The following is a 15,202-nucleotide window of genomic DNA, read 5'->3' on the forward strand; positions in this document are numbered from 1 at the left end:
CAAAGTGGGATGCAGAATGTTTTCATAATAGAATTATTTTGCCAATTGACTTAGAAGTCCCCTCAAACCATGTTCCCCAGACCCCCGCCCCTGCTCCGCTGACCTTTGAAGCATTCACTTTATCCCGGAAACTTCTTTGCTTTTGGTCCAGTCCAGTTGAGCGGACCTTCCATGTATTGAGTGTTGTCTTTCCCTTCACCCAAAGCATTTCTTATCTACTGATTAATCAATAAAAAACCCTCTCCCTCCCTCCCTCCCTCGTAACCACAAAAGTATGTGTTCTTCTCAGTTTTTACTATTTCTCAAGATCTTATAATAGTGGTCTTATAGAATATTTGTCCTTTTGCCTCTGACTAATTTCGCTCAGTATAATGCCTTCCAGGTTCCTCCATGTTATGAAATGTTTCACAGATTCGTCACTGTTCTTTATCAATGCAGAGTATTCCATTGTGTGAATATACCACAATTTATTTACCCATTCATCCGTGGATGGACACCTTGGTTGCTTCCAGCTTTTTGCTATTGTAAACAGAGCCGCAATAAACATGGGTGTGCATATATCTGTTTGTATGAAGGCTCTTGTATCTCTAGGGTATATTCCGAGGAGTGGGATTTCTGGGTTGTATGGTAGTTCTATTTCTAACTGTTTAAGATAACGCCAGATAGATTTCCAATGTGGTTGTACCATTTTACATTCCCACCAGCAGTGTATAAGAGTTCCAATCTCTCCGCAGCCTCTCCAACATTTATTATTTTGTGTTTTTTGGATTAATGCCAGCCTTGTTGTTGTGAGATGGAATCTCATCATAGTTTTAATTTGCATTTCTCTAAAGGCTAATGATCGAGAGCATTTTCTCATGTATCTGTTGGCTGCCTGAATATCTTCTTTAGTGAAATGTGTGTTCATATCCTTTGCCCACTTCTTGATCGGGTTGTTTGTCTTTTTGTGGTTGAGTTTTGACAGAATCATATAGATTTTAGAGATCAGGTGCTGGTCTGAGATGTCATAGCTGAAAATTCTTTCCCAGTCTGTAGGTGGTCTTTTTACTCTTTTGGTGAAGTCTTTAGATGAGCATAGGTGTTTGATTTTTAGGAGCTCCCAGTTATCGGGTTTCTCTTTGTCATTTTTGGTAATGTTTTTTATTCTGTTTATGCCTTGTATTAGGGCTCCTAGTGTTGTCCCTATTTTTTCTTCCATGATCTTTATCGTCTTAGTCTTTATGTTTAGGTCTTTGATCCACTTGGAGTTAGTTTTTGTGCATGGTGTGAGGTATGGGTCCTGTTTCATTCTTTTGCAAATGGATATCCAGTTATGCCAGCACCATTTGTTAAAAAGACTATCTTTTCCCCAATTAACTGACACTGGTCCTGTGTCAAATATCAGCTGCTCATACATGGATAGATTTTTATCTGGGTTCTCAATTCTGTTCCATTGGTCTATGTGCCTGTTGTTGTACCAGTACCAGGCTGTTTTGACTACTGTGGCTGTATAATAGGTTCTGAAATCAGGTAGAGTGAGGCCTCCTACTTTCTTCTTCTTTTTCAGTAATGCTTTGCTTATCTGGGGCTTCTTTCCCTTCCATATGAAATTGGTGATTTGTTTCTCTATCCCCTTAAAATATGACATTGGAATTTGGATCAGAAGTGCGTTATATGTATAGATGGCTTTTGGTAGAATAGACATTTTTACTATGTTAAGTCTTCCTATCCGTGAGCAAGGTATGTTTTTCCACTGAAGTATGTCCTTTTGAATTTCTTGTAGTAGAGCTTTGTAGTTTTCTTTGTATAGGTCTTTTACATCCTTGGTAAGATTTATTCCTAAGTATTTTATCTTCTTGGGGGCTACTGTGAATGGTATTGATTTGGTTATTTCCTCTTCGGTGTTCTTTTTGTTGATGTAGAGGAATCCAAGTGATTTTTGTATGTTTATTTTATAACCTGAGACTCTTCCAAACTCTTCTATTAGTTTCAGTAGTTTTCTGGAGGATTCCTTAGGGTTTTCTGTGTATAAGATCATGTCATGTGCAAATAGTGATAACTTTACTTCCTCCTTGCCAATCCGGATACCCTTTATTTCTTTGTCTAGCCTAATTGCCCTGGCTAGGACTTGAAGTATGATGTTGAATAAGAGTGGTGATAAAGGGCATCCTTGTCTGGTTCCCGTTCTCAAGGGAAATGCTTTCAGGTTCTCTCCATTTAGAGTGATATTGGCTGTTGGCTTTGCATAGATGCCCTTTATTATGTTGAGGAATTTTCCTTCAATTCCTATTTTGGTAAGAGTTTTTATCATAAATGGGTGTTGGACTTTGTCAAATGCCTTTTCTGCATCAATTGATAAGATCATGTGGTTTTTATCTTTTGTTTTATTTGTGTGATGGATTACATTAATGGTTTTTCTGATATTAAACCAGCCTTGCATACCTGCTATAAATCCCACTTGATCATGGTGAATTATTTTTTTGATGTGTTGTTGGATTCTATTGGCTAGAATTTTGTTGAGGATTTTTGCATCTATGTTCATGAGGGATATAGGTCTATAATTTTCTTTTTTTTGTAATGTCTTTACCTGGTTTTGGTATCAGGGAGATGGTGGCTTCATAGAATGAGTTGGGTAGTATTCCGTCATTTTCTATGCTTTGAAATACCTTCAGTAGTAGTGGTGTTAACTCTTCTCTGAAAGTTTGGTAGAACTCTGCAGTGAAGCTGTCCGGGCCAGGGCTTTTTTTTGTTGGAAGTTTTTTGATTACCGTTTCAATCTCTTTTTTTGTTATGGGTCTATTTAGTTGTTCTACTTCTGAATGTGTTAGTTTAGGTAGGTAGTGTTTTTCCAGGAATTCATCCATTTCTTCTAGGTTTTCAAATTTGTTAGAGTACAATTTTTCGTAGTAATCTGAAATGATTCTTTTAATTTCATTTGGTTCTGTTGTGATGTGGTCCTTCTCGTTTCTTATTCGCGTTGTTTCCTTTCCTGTATTTCTTTAGTCAGTCTAGCCAATGGTTTATCAATTTTGTTAATTTTTTCAAAGAACCAGCTTTTGGCTTTGTTAATTCTTTCAATTGTTTTTCTGTTTTCTAATTCATTTAGTTCAGCTCTAATTTTTATTATTTGTTTTCTTCTGGTGCCTGATGGATTCTTTTGTTGCTCACTTTCCATTTGTTCAAGTTGTAGGGACAGTTCCCTGCTTTTGGCTCTTTCTTCTTTTTGTATGTGTGCATTTATCGATATAAATTGGTCTCTGAGCACTGCTTTTGCTGTGTCCCAGAGGTTTTGATAGGAAGTATTTTCATTCTCATTGCATTCTATGAATTTCCTTATTCCCTCCTTGATGTCTTCTATAACCCAGTCTTTTTTCAGGAGGGTATTGTTCATTTTCCAAGTATTTGATTTCTTTTCCCTACTTTTTCTGTTATTGATTTCTAGTTTTATTGCCTTGTGGTCTGAGAAGATGCTTTGTAATATTTCGATGTTTTGGACTCTGCAAAGGTTTGTTTTATGACCTAATATGTGGTCTATTCTAGAGAATGTTCCACGTGCGCTAGAAAAAAAAGTATACTTTGCAGCAGTTGGGTGGAGAGTTCTGTATAAGTCAATGAGGTCAAGTTGGTTGATTGTTGTAAGTAGGTCTTCCGTGTCTCTATTGAGCTTCTTACTGGATGTCCTGTCCTTCTCCGAAAGTAGTGTGTTGAAGTCTCCTACTATAATTGTGGAGGTGTCTGTCTCACTTTTCAGTTCTGTTAAAATTTGATTTATGTATCTTGCAGCCCTGTCATTGGGTGCATAAATATTTAATATGGTTATGTCTTCCTGATCAATTGTCCCTTTTATCATTGTATAGTGTCCTTCTTTATCCTTTGTGGTGGATTTAAGTCTAAAGTCTATTTTGTCAGAAATTAATATTGCTACTCCTCTTCTTTTTTGCTTATTGTTTGCTTGATATATTTTTTTCCATCCTTTGAGTTTTAGTTTGTTTGTGTCTCTAAGTCTAAGGTGTGTCTCTTGTAGGCAGCATATAGATGGATCGTGTTTCTTTATCCAGTCGGAGGCTCTCTGTCTCTTTATTGGTGCATTTAGTCCATTTACATTCAGAGTAATTATAGATAAATAAGTTTTTAGTGCTGTCATTTTGATGCCTTTTCATGTGTGTTGTTGGCAATTTCATTTTTCCACATACTTTTTTGTGCTGAGGCGTTTTTCTTAGTAAATTGTGAGATCCTCATTTTCATAGTGTTTGACTTTATGTTAGTTGAGTCGTTACGTTTTTCTTGGCTTTTATCTTGAGTTATGGAGTTGTTATACCTTTTTATTTACCCCTATTTTTCTAAGTAAAAACCTGACTTGTATTGTTCTATATCGCCTTGTATCACTCTCCATCTGGCAGTTCAATGCCTCCTGTATTTAGTCCCTCTTTTTGGTTATTGTGATCTTTTACCTATTGACTTCCATGATTCCCTGTTATGTGTGTTATTATTATTATTATTATTTTAATTAATCTTAATTTGTTTGTTTTTGTGATTTCCCTATTTGAGTTGATATCTGGACGTTCTGTTTTGTGACCTTGTATTGTGCTGGTACCTGATATTATTGGTTTTCTGACCAAACAATATCCTTTAGTATTTCTTGTAGCTTTGGTTTGGTTTTTGCAAATTCTCTAAACTTGTGTTCATCTGTAAATATCTTAATTTCGCCTTCATATTTCAGAGAGAGTTTTGCTGGATATATGATCCTTGGCTGGCAGTTTTTCTCCTTCAGTGCTCTGTATATGTCGTCCCATTCCCTTCTTGCCTGCATGGTTTCTGCTGAGTAGTCTGAACTTATTCTTATTGATTCTCCCTTGAAGGAAACCTTTCTTTTCTCCCTGGCTGCTTTTAAAATTTTCTGTTTATCTTTGGTTTTGGTGAGTTTGATGATAATATGTCTTGGTGTTTTTCTTTTTGGATCAATCTTAAATGGGGTTCCATGAGCATCTTGGATAGATATCCTTTCGTCTTTCATGATGTCAGGGAAGTTTTCTGTCAGGAGTTCTTCAACTATTTTCTCTGCGTTTTCTGTCCCTTCTCCCTGTTCTGGGACTCCAATCACCCGCAAGTTATCCTTCTTGATAGAGTCCCACATGATTCTTAGGGTTTCTTCATTTTTTAAAATTCTTTTATCTGATTTTTTTCAGCTATGTTGGTGTTGATTCCCTGGTCCTCCAGATGTCCCAGTCTGCATTCTAATTGCTCGAGTCAGCTCCTCTGACTTCCTATTGCGTTGTCTAATTCTGTAACTTTATTGTTAATCTTTTGGATTTCTACATGCTGTCTCTCTATGGATTCTTGCAACTTATTAATTTTTCCACTATGTCCTTGAATAATCTTTTTGAGTTCTTCAACAGTTTTATCAGTGCCTTCCTTGGCTTTTTCTGCAGTTTGCCTTATTTTGTTTGTGATGTCTTGAAGCATTCTGTAAATTAGTTTTTTATATTCTGTATCTGATAATTCCAGGATTGTATCTTCATTTGGGAAAGATTTTGATTCTTTTGTTTGGGGGGTTGGAGAAGCTGTCATGGTCTGCTTCTTTATGAGGTTTAATATGGACTGCTGTCTCCGAGCCATCACTGGGAAACTAGTTTTTCCAGAAAATCTGCTAAAAAAAAATGCAGTCAGATCCCTATCAGAGTTCTCCCTCTGGCTCATGCTATTCGGATATTAATGAAGCCGCCTGGAGAGGGTGGGGGAGGGATCGGAGAGATAGGAGAGTTGCACCTCAGAATATAGCCAGAGTTGCTTGTATTGCTTGGAATGACTATTATATCTGAGATTTCCACAGGGCGCGTCGCCTATGTGTGCTGGCTGTGTGGAGATTGCCCCCGGGGGGTCTGGCCCGCTGGAGTCACAGTCAGATCCTCCGCTGTCAGCCCCACGTCGAACGTCAAGGTTTCCCTACTGGGACGGAGCACTCCCGACTCCAAAATCAGTCGCTGCCTCCCAGGGACTCCCCGTCCCACCAGCCGTGTCGCCGCACCACCCCAGCGAACTGGCTGGTCCTCCCCGGGGTCAGCTCAGGCGAGCAGAGCAGCTCCCTGCGCCTGTGCCGCGACTGCGCATCCCGGCTGGGATGCCGCTCTCCCGCTCCAAGACCAGTTGCTGCCCCCCCGGGGACCTCCCCCACCGGCCGCGTCACCACGCCGCCTGCGCGAACCGGCTGGGCCCCCCCGGGGCTAGTTCAGGGGGGTGGAGCAGCTCCCCAGCTTATGCCGTGCGCGCCCCGCCAAAATCCCGGCGGGACGGCTCCCTGGCTGGGAAGCTGCTCTCCCTGCTCCAAGACCAGTCACTGCCTCCCGGGGACTTCTCCCACGGGCTGCGTCGCCACGCCGCCCACCCGAAGCAGGTGGGCCCCCTTCCGGGGTTAGTTCAGGGGGGTGGAGCAGCTCCCCGCACTTATGCCGTGCCCGCACCCCACCAAAATCCCAGTGGGACGGCTTCCCGGCTGGGACGCTGCTCTCCCTGCTCCAAGACCAGTCACTGCCTCCTGGGGACTTCTCCCACCGGCTGCGCCGCCACGCCGCCCATGCGAACTGGCAGGGCCCCCTCCCGGAATGAGTTTGGGGGCCAGGGCTGGGCCCCTTGTTTGTGCCATCTGCCCCCCTGGGCTCTGCCCCAAATCGGGCGCCAAAGGTCACCTGACTGGTAAGCTGGCTCCAGGCTCTGAAAACAATTGCTGCCTCCCCGTATTTGTTCGTTCTCTGTCTCTAAATCTGTGTTTGTTGTTCAGGGTTCATAGATTGTTATGTATGTGATCGATTCATTTGTTTTTCCGAGTCTTTGTTTGAAGAGGGATCTGCGGTAGCGTCCACATAGTCCGCCATCTTGGCCCCGCCCCCACGCAATTTCACATTTTGAGTGTTCTTATTTTTATGTTTGGGGAGCAAAAGTTGTATGATTTGGTGCTGTGCTGTCTCTATGCCTCACAAATCTCTATCACCACATTATGGTCATATCCATAGGTGATGAATCTGTTATATATTTTAAAATATTGGAGAACAAGTGTGGGTTTGGGATCCTGTCAGCAGCAAGGCGCTCACCACACACCGGCCCTACACAGGTCCCTCAGTATTGCTTGATGTTAACTACCAAGGTGCTCAACCAGAGAAGAGGACCAAGAGGCCCTGGTTGTTGCTGCAGTTCCCTAGAATGGCTTTAGGGGGCCGCGTTGCATTATCAGCTGGAGATAGCTGAGTTTGGGGACACAGGGATCAAAAGTGTGAATATCACCATGCCTCGACTCTCTCTACACGCCAAGCCTTGCACTGAAGCAAACAATATCCCATGCATGACCAGCTGAACACAGAAACACAGTAACTAGAGGGAGCTTTATCACCTTCACTGACCACACATCTACATCGAATGAACTGGTGAAGAATCCAGGAGCTCACCTATGCCTCACTTAGGCACGTCCACATTCCAATTCTACAAGCAGGAGATGAGGCAGGCACAGGGCTCTCATTTACTCAAAAACCAAAGCATACATCATGAAAATTGAGTCACGTTGAAAGAGTCAGTTGCAGTTTGAGAACTTCAAAGGAGAAATGAGATGTTTAAAGTGTTGACTAGAACATGGCAGGGCTTCAAGAGGTGGAACAGTAGAATAGGCAGCAGTAAGTCAATTATGTCTTCAAATCATTTGGATTCACAGGAGGAGAAGCCCGAGAGCATGAAGCTTATTCATGGAGACATGGACATCATCAGTGCCCCCAGCACCCATGCCACTGATATCACAGCAGCCCATAGAGTATGGGAGGGGAAGAGAGTTACTCCAGTGCCAGCAGCACACTTTCCTCTCCTTTCTAGAATGCAGCAAGTCATCACAGCCCAGGGAAAATGATTCATTGAGCCAATGCGATCCAAGGAAGCTATTAAATTCAGGTCATATTGCAGCCTCCTTCTAAAAACAAAATGAAACAACACTTGAACAAAAGGGTCACAGGATGGCATTTGAGTACTTAGTAACAAGTAAGGCACAGTTTTCTCAGCAGAGCAAATGTTAGTAATGTATATACTGGAATATCACAATTTCTAATGGCAGTGAAAATTCATTGATTTATTCTAGTTAATTGAAAGTGACATTGCTGGATGAATTCTCTTTCTTTTCTTTCCAGTAGGTACATAGTGCACTGGGTGGACACATTTAAGCTTAGTGTTTGGAACCTTTCCTGAGAATTGGGGCCCGAAAGCAAGTAAAAAACATCTACTACGGGAAGTTCAGTTTGGAAGACAGGTGAGAAACTGAGTTGTTGTCCTTGGTAATGAGAACAGATTGGCCTTGGAGACGCTCATCCATGGAATCAGGGAGGCCGTGAAGGAGAAAAGTCAGAGCCCGTATCCATGGCAATCTTCAAAGTGGAAATTGTTGTTTGCTTTTTGTTCATTCTTATTTTGTTTATACAGAAGAAAACTTGAGTTAAAAGTAAATAGATTTATAGGAGTCTGCGTAGTTTAATCCATTTACACCATGCCTTCTGTCCCTTGTTAAATAAGAGATGGCAAAACGTTGGCATTTGAGTTGGAACCCAGAATCCTTTGTCACTTGACCTTCCCAGCACTACTGATTTAATGCCAGGGTCTCTCTTTTGTTCATAAATTGCATGTCCATTTCTATCCCACACTTCCTTTAATGGGCCCTTCCAGATAATCATTATTTCAACTATTTCTATAGTTTTTACCGTAGAATTTTGTTACCTTCTGACTAGTTCACTTCTCTAGACAATTTTAATAAATGAGTATAATCCACATAGTGTTGCCTAGACAATTCTGTTCATATTTGTAAATATCTTAGAACAAAGGGTGGTCCATACTTAGCAAGACAATAAAATTTGCTGTTATCATTTTTAAATATCATTTTGATAAATATCCAGATTAAGAACAGAATCTCTTTGAATCACCCAATTCTCTTTCTTTTAATTGTAGTTCCTGAAACCATTCTACTCATCGCCTGAGTAAATTTCTTTACCTCGGTGAAATGCTCAGAGAGGGGCACTCAGGCATTATCTGACTCCTTTCTCTCCCCAGAGCTGAAGACATGTGGGTTAAGTGAAAGATAAATCAGAGAGTTGGTTTTGCAAAGCTGAAGGCTGTCCATTGACCCACTTTAGCTGCTGGCAGTAGCAACCATTTTGCTGCCTTTGCTTACTTCAATATTACCTTCCTTCTTCTCATCTACCATAGTCCTTAGTCCCCAATTTCGTTAGCTTTCACGTCATCACTTTGTCAGCTAAAAGGTCACTTCCCTCCTTTCACTTTTGTGACAGTCAGACTTAATATTCGTTTTCTTTTCGCCCACAAACAACTGTCAAATTTTGCTTTTTAGGAAAGTTGAAATAAAAAACAAAAAATCTGGCATCCTGAAAGTCATAGAGAAAAATGATACAGTCCCTTTGCCTTTCTTTTGCTTCCCTTTGTTTGTGTTAACCCCAAGATGAAATGGAGTAATGCAGAGGCAGCAAGACAACCTTGCCCAGTAAACCACAACATGAAAAAAGTTAACAAAAATTTAAAATGAAAAATCACTAATGTAAAAGAAAGACTGTGTCTAGCTCAGAAACTTCAAGCTCAACAACTGTTCAATAGTTTAAGTAAGAGAGTTGACTAATAAAAGCCGTACTTGGCAAAATAAAAATTATTTGGCTACTAAAAGTAAAAGAATTACAATTGGGTTACTCCTTACCTACATAGACAAGAAAACCTTTTGCTATTAGTATTTGAAGGCCATAGGCATATTTAGTAGCTAGGTACAGAGGTGTCATGGGCTGAATTTTATTCCCCCAAAATGTGCGTCTTAATTTGGCTAGGCCAAGATTCCCAGTATTGTGTGATCATCCACCATTTTGTCATTTGATGTGATTTTCCTATGTGTTGTAAATCCTATCTCTACGATGTTGATGAGGAGGGATAGGCAGCAGTTATGTGAACTCAATCAACAAGGTTAGATTGTGTCTTAAGCCAATCTCTTTTGAGATATAAAAGAAAGAAGGGAGCATACAGACAAGCGGACTTCATACCACCAAGAAAACAGCTCTGGGAGCAGAGGGCATCCTTTGGACCCGGGGCCCCTGCACCTGGGAAGACCCTCAACCAAGGAAAGATTGATGACAGAGACCTTCATCCAGAGTCAACAGAAAGCAAAAGACTTCCCCTGCAGCTGATGCCCTGAATTTGGACTTGTAGCCTACTGGACTGTGAGAGAAAAAATTTCTCTTTGTGAAACCCATACACTTGTGGTATTTCTGTTACAGCAGCACTAGATAACTAAGACAATAGGTCAGGAGAGGCGGAGGTCAGCAATGATAACTAGTGTCCTTCACACCAACACCCTAGGAGCACAGGTGAACGTTCTGGAGGATTAATGATTTGACAACAAAAAACTCCTCCTCAGTAAAAGGGTGCTAAAGCCATCTGGATGTGGTCAGTGGCCCTCAGAAGGTGAGTCCAGGAAAGTTTCATTTAAGAACACTCTGTCACTCTAAAGGAGAGGGTGTTACACTGTGATAATTACCTTGTGAGTGGGGTAGTGCTGGGGAAAGGTTGACAATAAATTCATCTTGTAATTAGAATCTCTACACCCATAAGCACCTGCAAGGAACTAGGATTCCTGCTGCGGGTACTGGCACAGCCTGAGGAGGACTGTAGACATCCAGTAAGAAAGAGTGGAAAGAAAGGGCAATGGCTATTAAACTACTAACCTTGTGGCCCTGGTGAAGCAAAAGCACACAGACCTACATGATTGTATTGTAGAAGGTAGAGAACAGTTGGAGATTCTTATTCACTAATAATCATCAGGCTCAGCTATGAATAAAACAGAGAACAAAATCTAGGCTTTGTCCTAAAGAGCTTACTTGTGACAAAAGCCATGGGGCTGAGGGAGTCTGACTTTGACTTCCTATGTAAAGTAAGGGGGGCAAAAAGAAAGCCCAGGATGAGGGCTTTGTTCCCAGCACAAAGAAGAGTAATGTGTGTATATACATATATATGGTGTGTACAAGAGTATTTACATATCCACCTAAATTGTGGACTATATGACAAAGATGTTTTTCACAAGTATCCACTTTCAGTGGAACACCTGAAATTTACTGAGAAAATTAAAGTTCTATTGCAAAAATTTAGACTTTAGATTGATGACATCTTCTCAGGCCATATGGAAAATGCTTATATGAAAACGAAAAAAGGGAAGTAAAAGTTTAATATTGAGGATGGTTTCGAAAATGAAAACTCTTATGTTCCTTATATAAAAGCCGTGATAGAAAGAATGTCTTCAGAGAACCTAGGCTCCAAGGTTCAACCAAACGCCCAGCTCAGTCGGGCCAGCAGCATCCTCAATTCTCCCAATGGCCCTCCTGCTCTGTTTACTGACAGCCCTGGTGGTGTTCAGCTGTGGCCCTGCTCCATCTCTGGGTTGTGATCTGCCTCAAAACCACAGCCTGGCTAGTGAGAAGACCGTTGACCTTCTGGACCAAATGCAGAGACTCCCCACTTTCATCTGTGTGAATGACAGAAAGAACTTCAGATTCCCCCAGGAGATGGTGGATGGCAGCCAGCTCCAGAAGGCCCAGGCCATCGCTTTCCTCCACGAGATGCTCCAGCAGATCTTCGAACTCTTCCATAGAAAGGACTCCTTTCCTCCTTGGAACACTACCCGCCTGCACCAGCTCCTCAGTGGACTCCTTAAACAGCAGAAAGACTTGGAGACCTGCTTCGTGCAGGCAATGGAAGAGGAAAAATCTGTCCTGCCCATTGAGGCCCCTGAAGCGGCTGTGAAGGAGTACTTTGAGGGAATCTGTTCCTATCTGAAAGAGAAGGAATACAGTGAGTGTGCCTGGGAAGTTGTCAGAGTGGATATCAGGAGATCCTTCTCTTCATCGACAAACTTGCAAGAAAGGTTAAGAACAAAGGATGGTGACATGAGTTCATCTTGACTTCACTTACAATGACTGATATGCCCTATCGCACTTGCATGCATATCTTTGGTCATTTCAGAACGTGCTTATTTCTGCTCTAGTCACAATTTATGGGATTAAATCCAGCAATTACTTTGACAGCAGTATTAAACAAGTATATGTGAAAAATATTCAGCTCCAAGGACATCAGTCTTTAGGAGATGACTGTCCTGACTATCCGTCTGCCTCCCTCTTTATTTATTTATTTATTTATGTTTGTTGATTTTTTCTGGCTTGTTTCCAAATTTGTAAGATCTATGTTTTTGTTTTTAAAAATTCCATATTTACACTGTTTTAAAATTCTTAACACATATCCACCTTTCTATTATTTATTTAATTAAATTTGTATTATATCTTATGTAATAAATTCTTATCAAAGAAAATTTCTTGAATTCATTCTTGAAGAATAAAATCAAAGCCCTAATTTTGTAAAACAAATTGAAGAACGGATGGTAAAATGTATTTACTCACTCATTCATTGTATTCATGCCATGTGTGTCCAATGAGTAAGTGGTAGATTATATAATTGCCGTCAAATCCAGGTGAACGAATCAAACACGATCCTCTCCGTGCTAGAACTTTCAGTGATACAGGGAAAGAAACATAAAAACAATACTGATGTTTACTTAATTCCAACTATATTAAATACTACTGAAAGAATTTCTTAAAAATGATGTTCTTACACAATAACTTTAGCTATGAAAGATGCTGGGAAGAAAAGGAAATATTAGATGTCCTTTCTAAGGTGCCTGGGAGACATGAAGTTTTATTGACAGTAGTCCTACCAGCAGTTGGATACACGGCTCTACCATGTGCAAAAATGCTATTGATGGAGGTATGAGTTTGGGATTCGTTTTTGTATATCGGATCATGAGAGCCTGGGAATTGTTAAAAAATATTTTGATAAGGTTAATTTTATAGGGTTTATGTAGTTTTGAAAAGATTTATGGATAGAAGCATTTTTTTCAGCAAAAATTAGTTGTTTCTTGTTTTTAGATAAATATAACCTAAGACTTTTTAGATAAGATAAAGGGGAGAGAGAAATAAAAATATATAAAAATTCCATTCTGGCCAGAGCAAAAGAGAAAAAAGAAGACCAAAGACACAAGGGAAAGATTAGTCCAAAGAACTAATGGACACAACTACCACAACGTTCACCAGACTGAGGCCAGAAAAACTAGATGGTGCCCATTTACCACCACCTGGCTCTGGCAGGGATTACAATAGAGGTTCCTGGTTAGAGTGAGAGAAAAATTTAGAACGCAATTCAAATTCACACACACACATAAGACCAGGCATGCCCGTCTGACAGAGACTGGAGAAACCCCAGAACATAGCCCCCGACAGCCTTTTAACTCAGTACTGAAATCATTCCTGACGTTCATCTTTCAGCCAAAGATTAGACAGGTCTATAGGGTCAACAATAACACATGTGAGGAAGTGCTTCCTAGGTCAATCATGTATAGGAAACTAATGGACCCATTAGCCGAGAAGCAAAGATGAGAATGCAGGAGGAGCCAGGAAAAATGGAACAAATGGAAACAGGGACTCTGGGGTGGAGAAGGAGAGAGGGTTGGCATATCAAGTGGTTTGTAACCAGAGTTGCAAAATAATTTGTATATTAACAGTTTAATGATAAACTAATTTGCTCTGTAAACTTTCACCTAAATCAGAATTAAAAAAAAAAAAAGAGGTTAGCAAGTACTACTGGAACAACAACAACATATCTACCTATCTATCTACATAGATGATATTAATGAAAAATGGCTGCAGCAGTATATCGACAGGGAACTGCCAGAAATTCAGGCTGGTTTCAGAAGAGGAAGTGGAACCAGGGATATCATTGCTGATGTCAGATGGATCCTGGCTGAAAGCAGAGAATGCCAGAAGGACGTTTACCTGTGTTTTATTGACTATGCAATGGCATTCGACTGTGTGGATCGTAACAAACTATGGGTAACATTGGGAAGAATGGGAATTCCAGAACACTGAATTGTGCTCAAGAGGAAAATTAGCATAGATCAAGAGGCAGTTTTTCAGACAGAACAAGGGGATCCTGATTGGTTCAGAGTCAGGAAAGGTGTGTGTCAGGGTTGTATTCTTTCACCATACCTATTTAATCTGCATGATGGAGTATATGAAGAAGAACAGGTCATCAGGATTGGAGGAAGTCTCATTAACAACCTACATTATGCAGATGGCACAACCTTGCTTGCTGAAAGTGAAGAGGACTTGAAGCACTTACTAATGAAGATCAAAGGCCACAGCCTTCAGTATGGATTACACCTCAACATAAAGAAAATAAAAATCCTCACAACTGGACCAATGAGCAACATCATGATAAACGGAGAAAAGATTGAAGTTGTCAAGGATTTCATTTTACTTGGATCCACAATCAACAGCCATGGAAGCAGCAGTCAAGAAATCAAAAGACGCATTGCAGTGGGCAAATCTGCTGCAAAGGCCCTCTTCAAAGTGTTGAAGAGCAAAGACGTCACCCTGAAGACTAAGGTACACCTGACCCAAGCCATGGTATTTTCTATCACATCATATGCATGTGAAAGGTGGACAATGAATAAGGAAGATCGAAGAAGAGTTGACGCCTTTGAATTGTGGTGTTGGCAAAGATGTTGAATATACCATGGACTGCCAAAAGAATGAAGAAATCTGTCTTGGAGGAAGTGTGGCCGGAATGCTCCTTAGAGGCGAGGATGACGAGACTGCGTCTTACATACTTTGGACATGTTGTCAGGAGGGATCAGTCCCTGGAGAAGGACATCATGCTTGGCAGAGTACGGGGTCAGCAGAAAAGAGGAAGACCCTCAACAAAGGTGGATTGACACAGTGGCTGCAACAATGAGCTCAAGCATAACAACGATTGTAAAAGTGGCATAGGACAGGGCAGTGTTTCGTTCTGTTGCGCATAGTGTCGCTATGAGTCGGAACCGACTCAACAACAACAATTATGTTGGATATTTGCAACAGTTTTGCTTCATGTAATATCATGTTCACGTTCATCACATATTAAAGCATGGCAAAATATGTTCACCCTTACATTTTGTCTAATTGTTTTTTTGTTTGATTTATTAAATTCTTTCACAGAAGAGGTTTTTTTTTTGTTTTTTCTTAAAAAAGGAAATAACCTGAATTTGCATCTCAGTGTGAAAAATGGATGAGAAATTTACTCATTCATTCATTCTAGTCAAGTGATATTTAAAAACAGCATGTCTCTA

The 15,202-nt window shown here is 40.6% G+C and overlaps 1 protein-coding gene across 1 annotated transcript; it reads left to right on the forward strand.

Moving 5' to 3' along the window:
- The first annotated feature begins 11,360 nt into the window (after positions 1–11,360).
- LOC126083400 (interferon omega-2-like) lies at positions 11,361–11,948 on the forward strand. The gene has a single exon (XM_049897109.1). The coding sequence runs from the start codon at positions 11,361–11,363 to the stop codon at positions 11,946–11,948; it is 588 nt and encodes a 195-aa protein (XP_049753066.1).
- Positions 11,949–15,202: the final 3,254 nt, after the last annotated feature.

The sequence above is a fragment of the Elephas maximus genome, chromosome 9 (assembly GCF_024166365.1).
Source record: "Elephas maximus indicus isolate mEleMax1 chromosome 9, mEleMax1 primary haplotype, whole genome shotgun sequence".
Classification (NCBI taxonomy): domain Eukaryota; kingdom Metazoa; phylum Chordata; class Mammalia; order Proboscidea; family Elephantidae; genus Elephas; species Elephas maximus.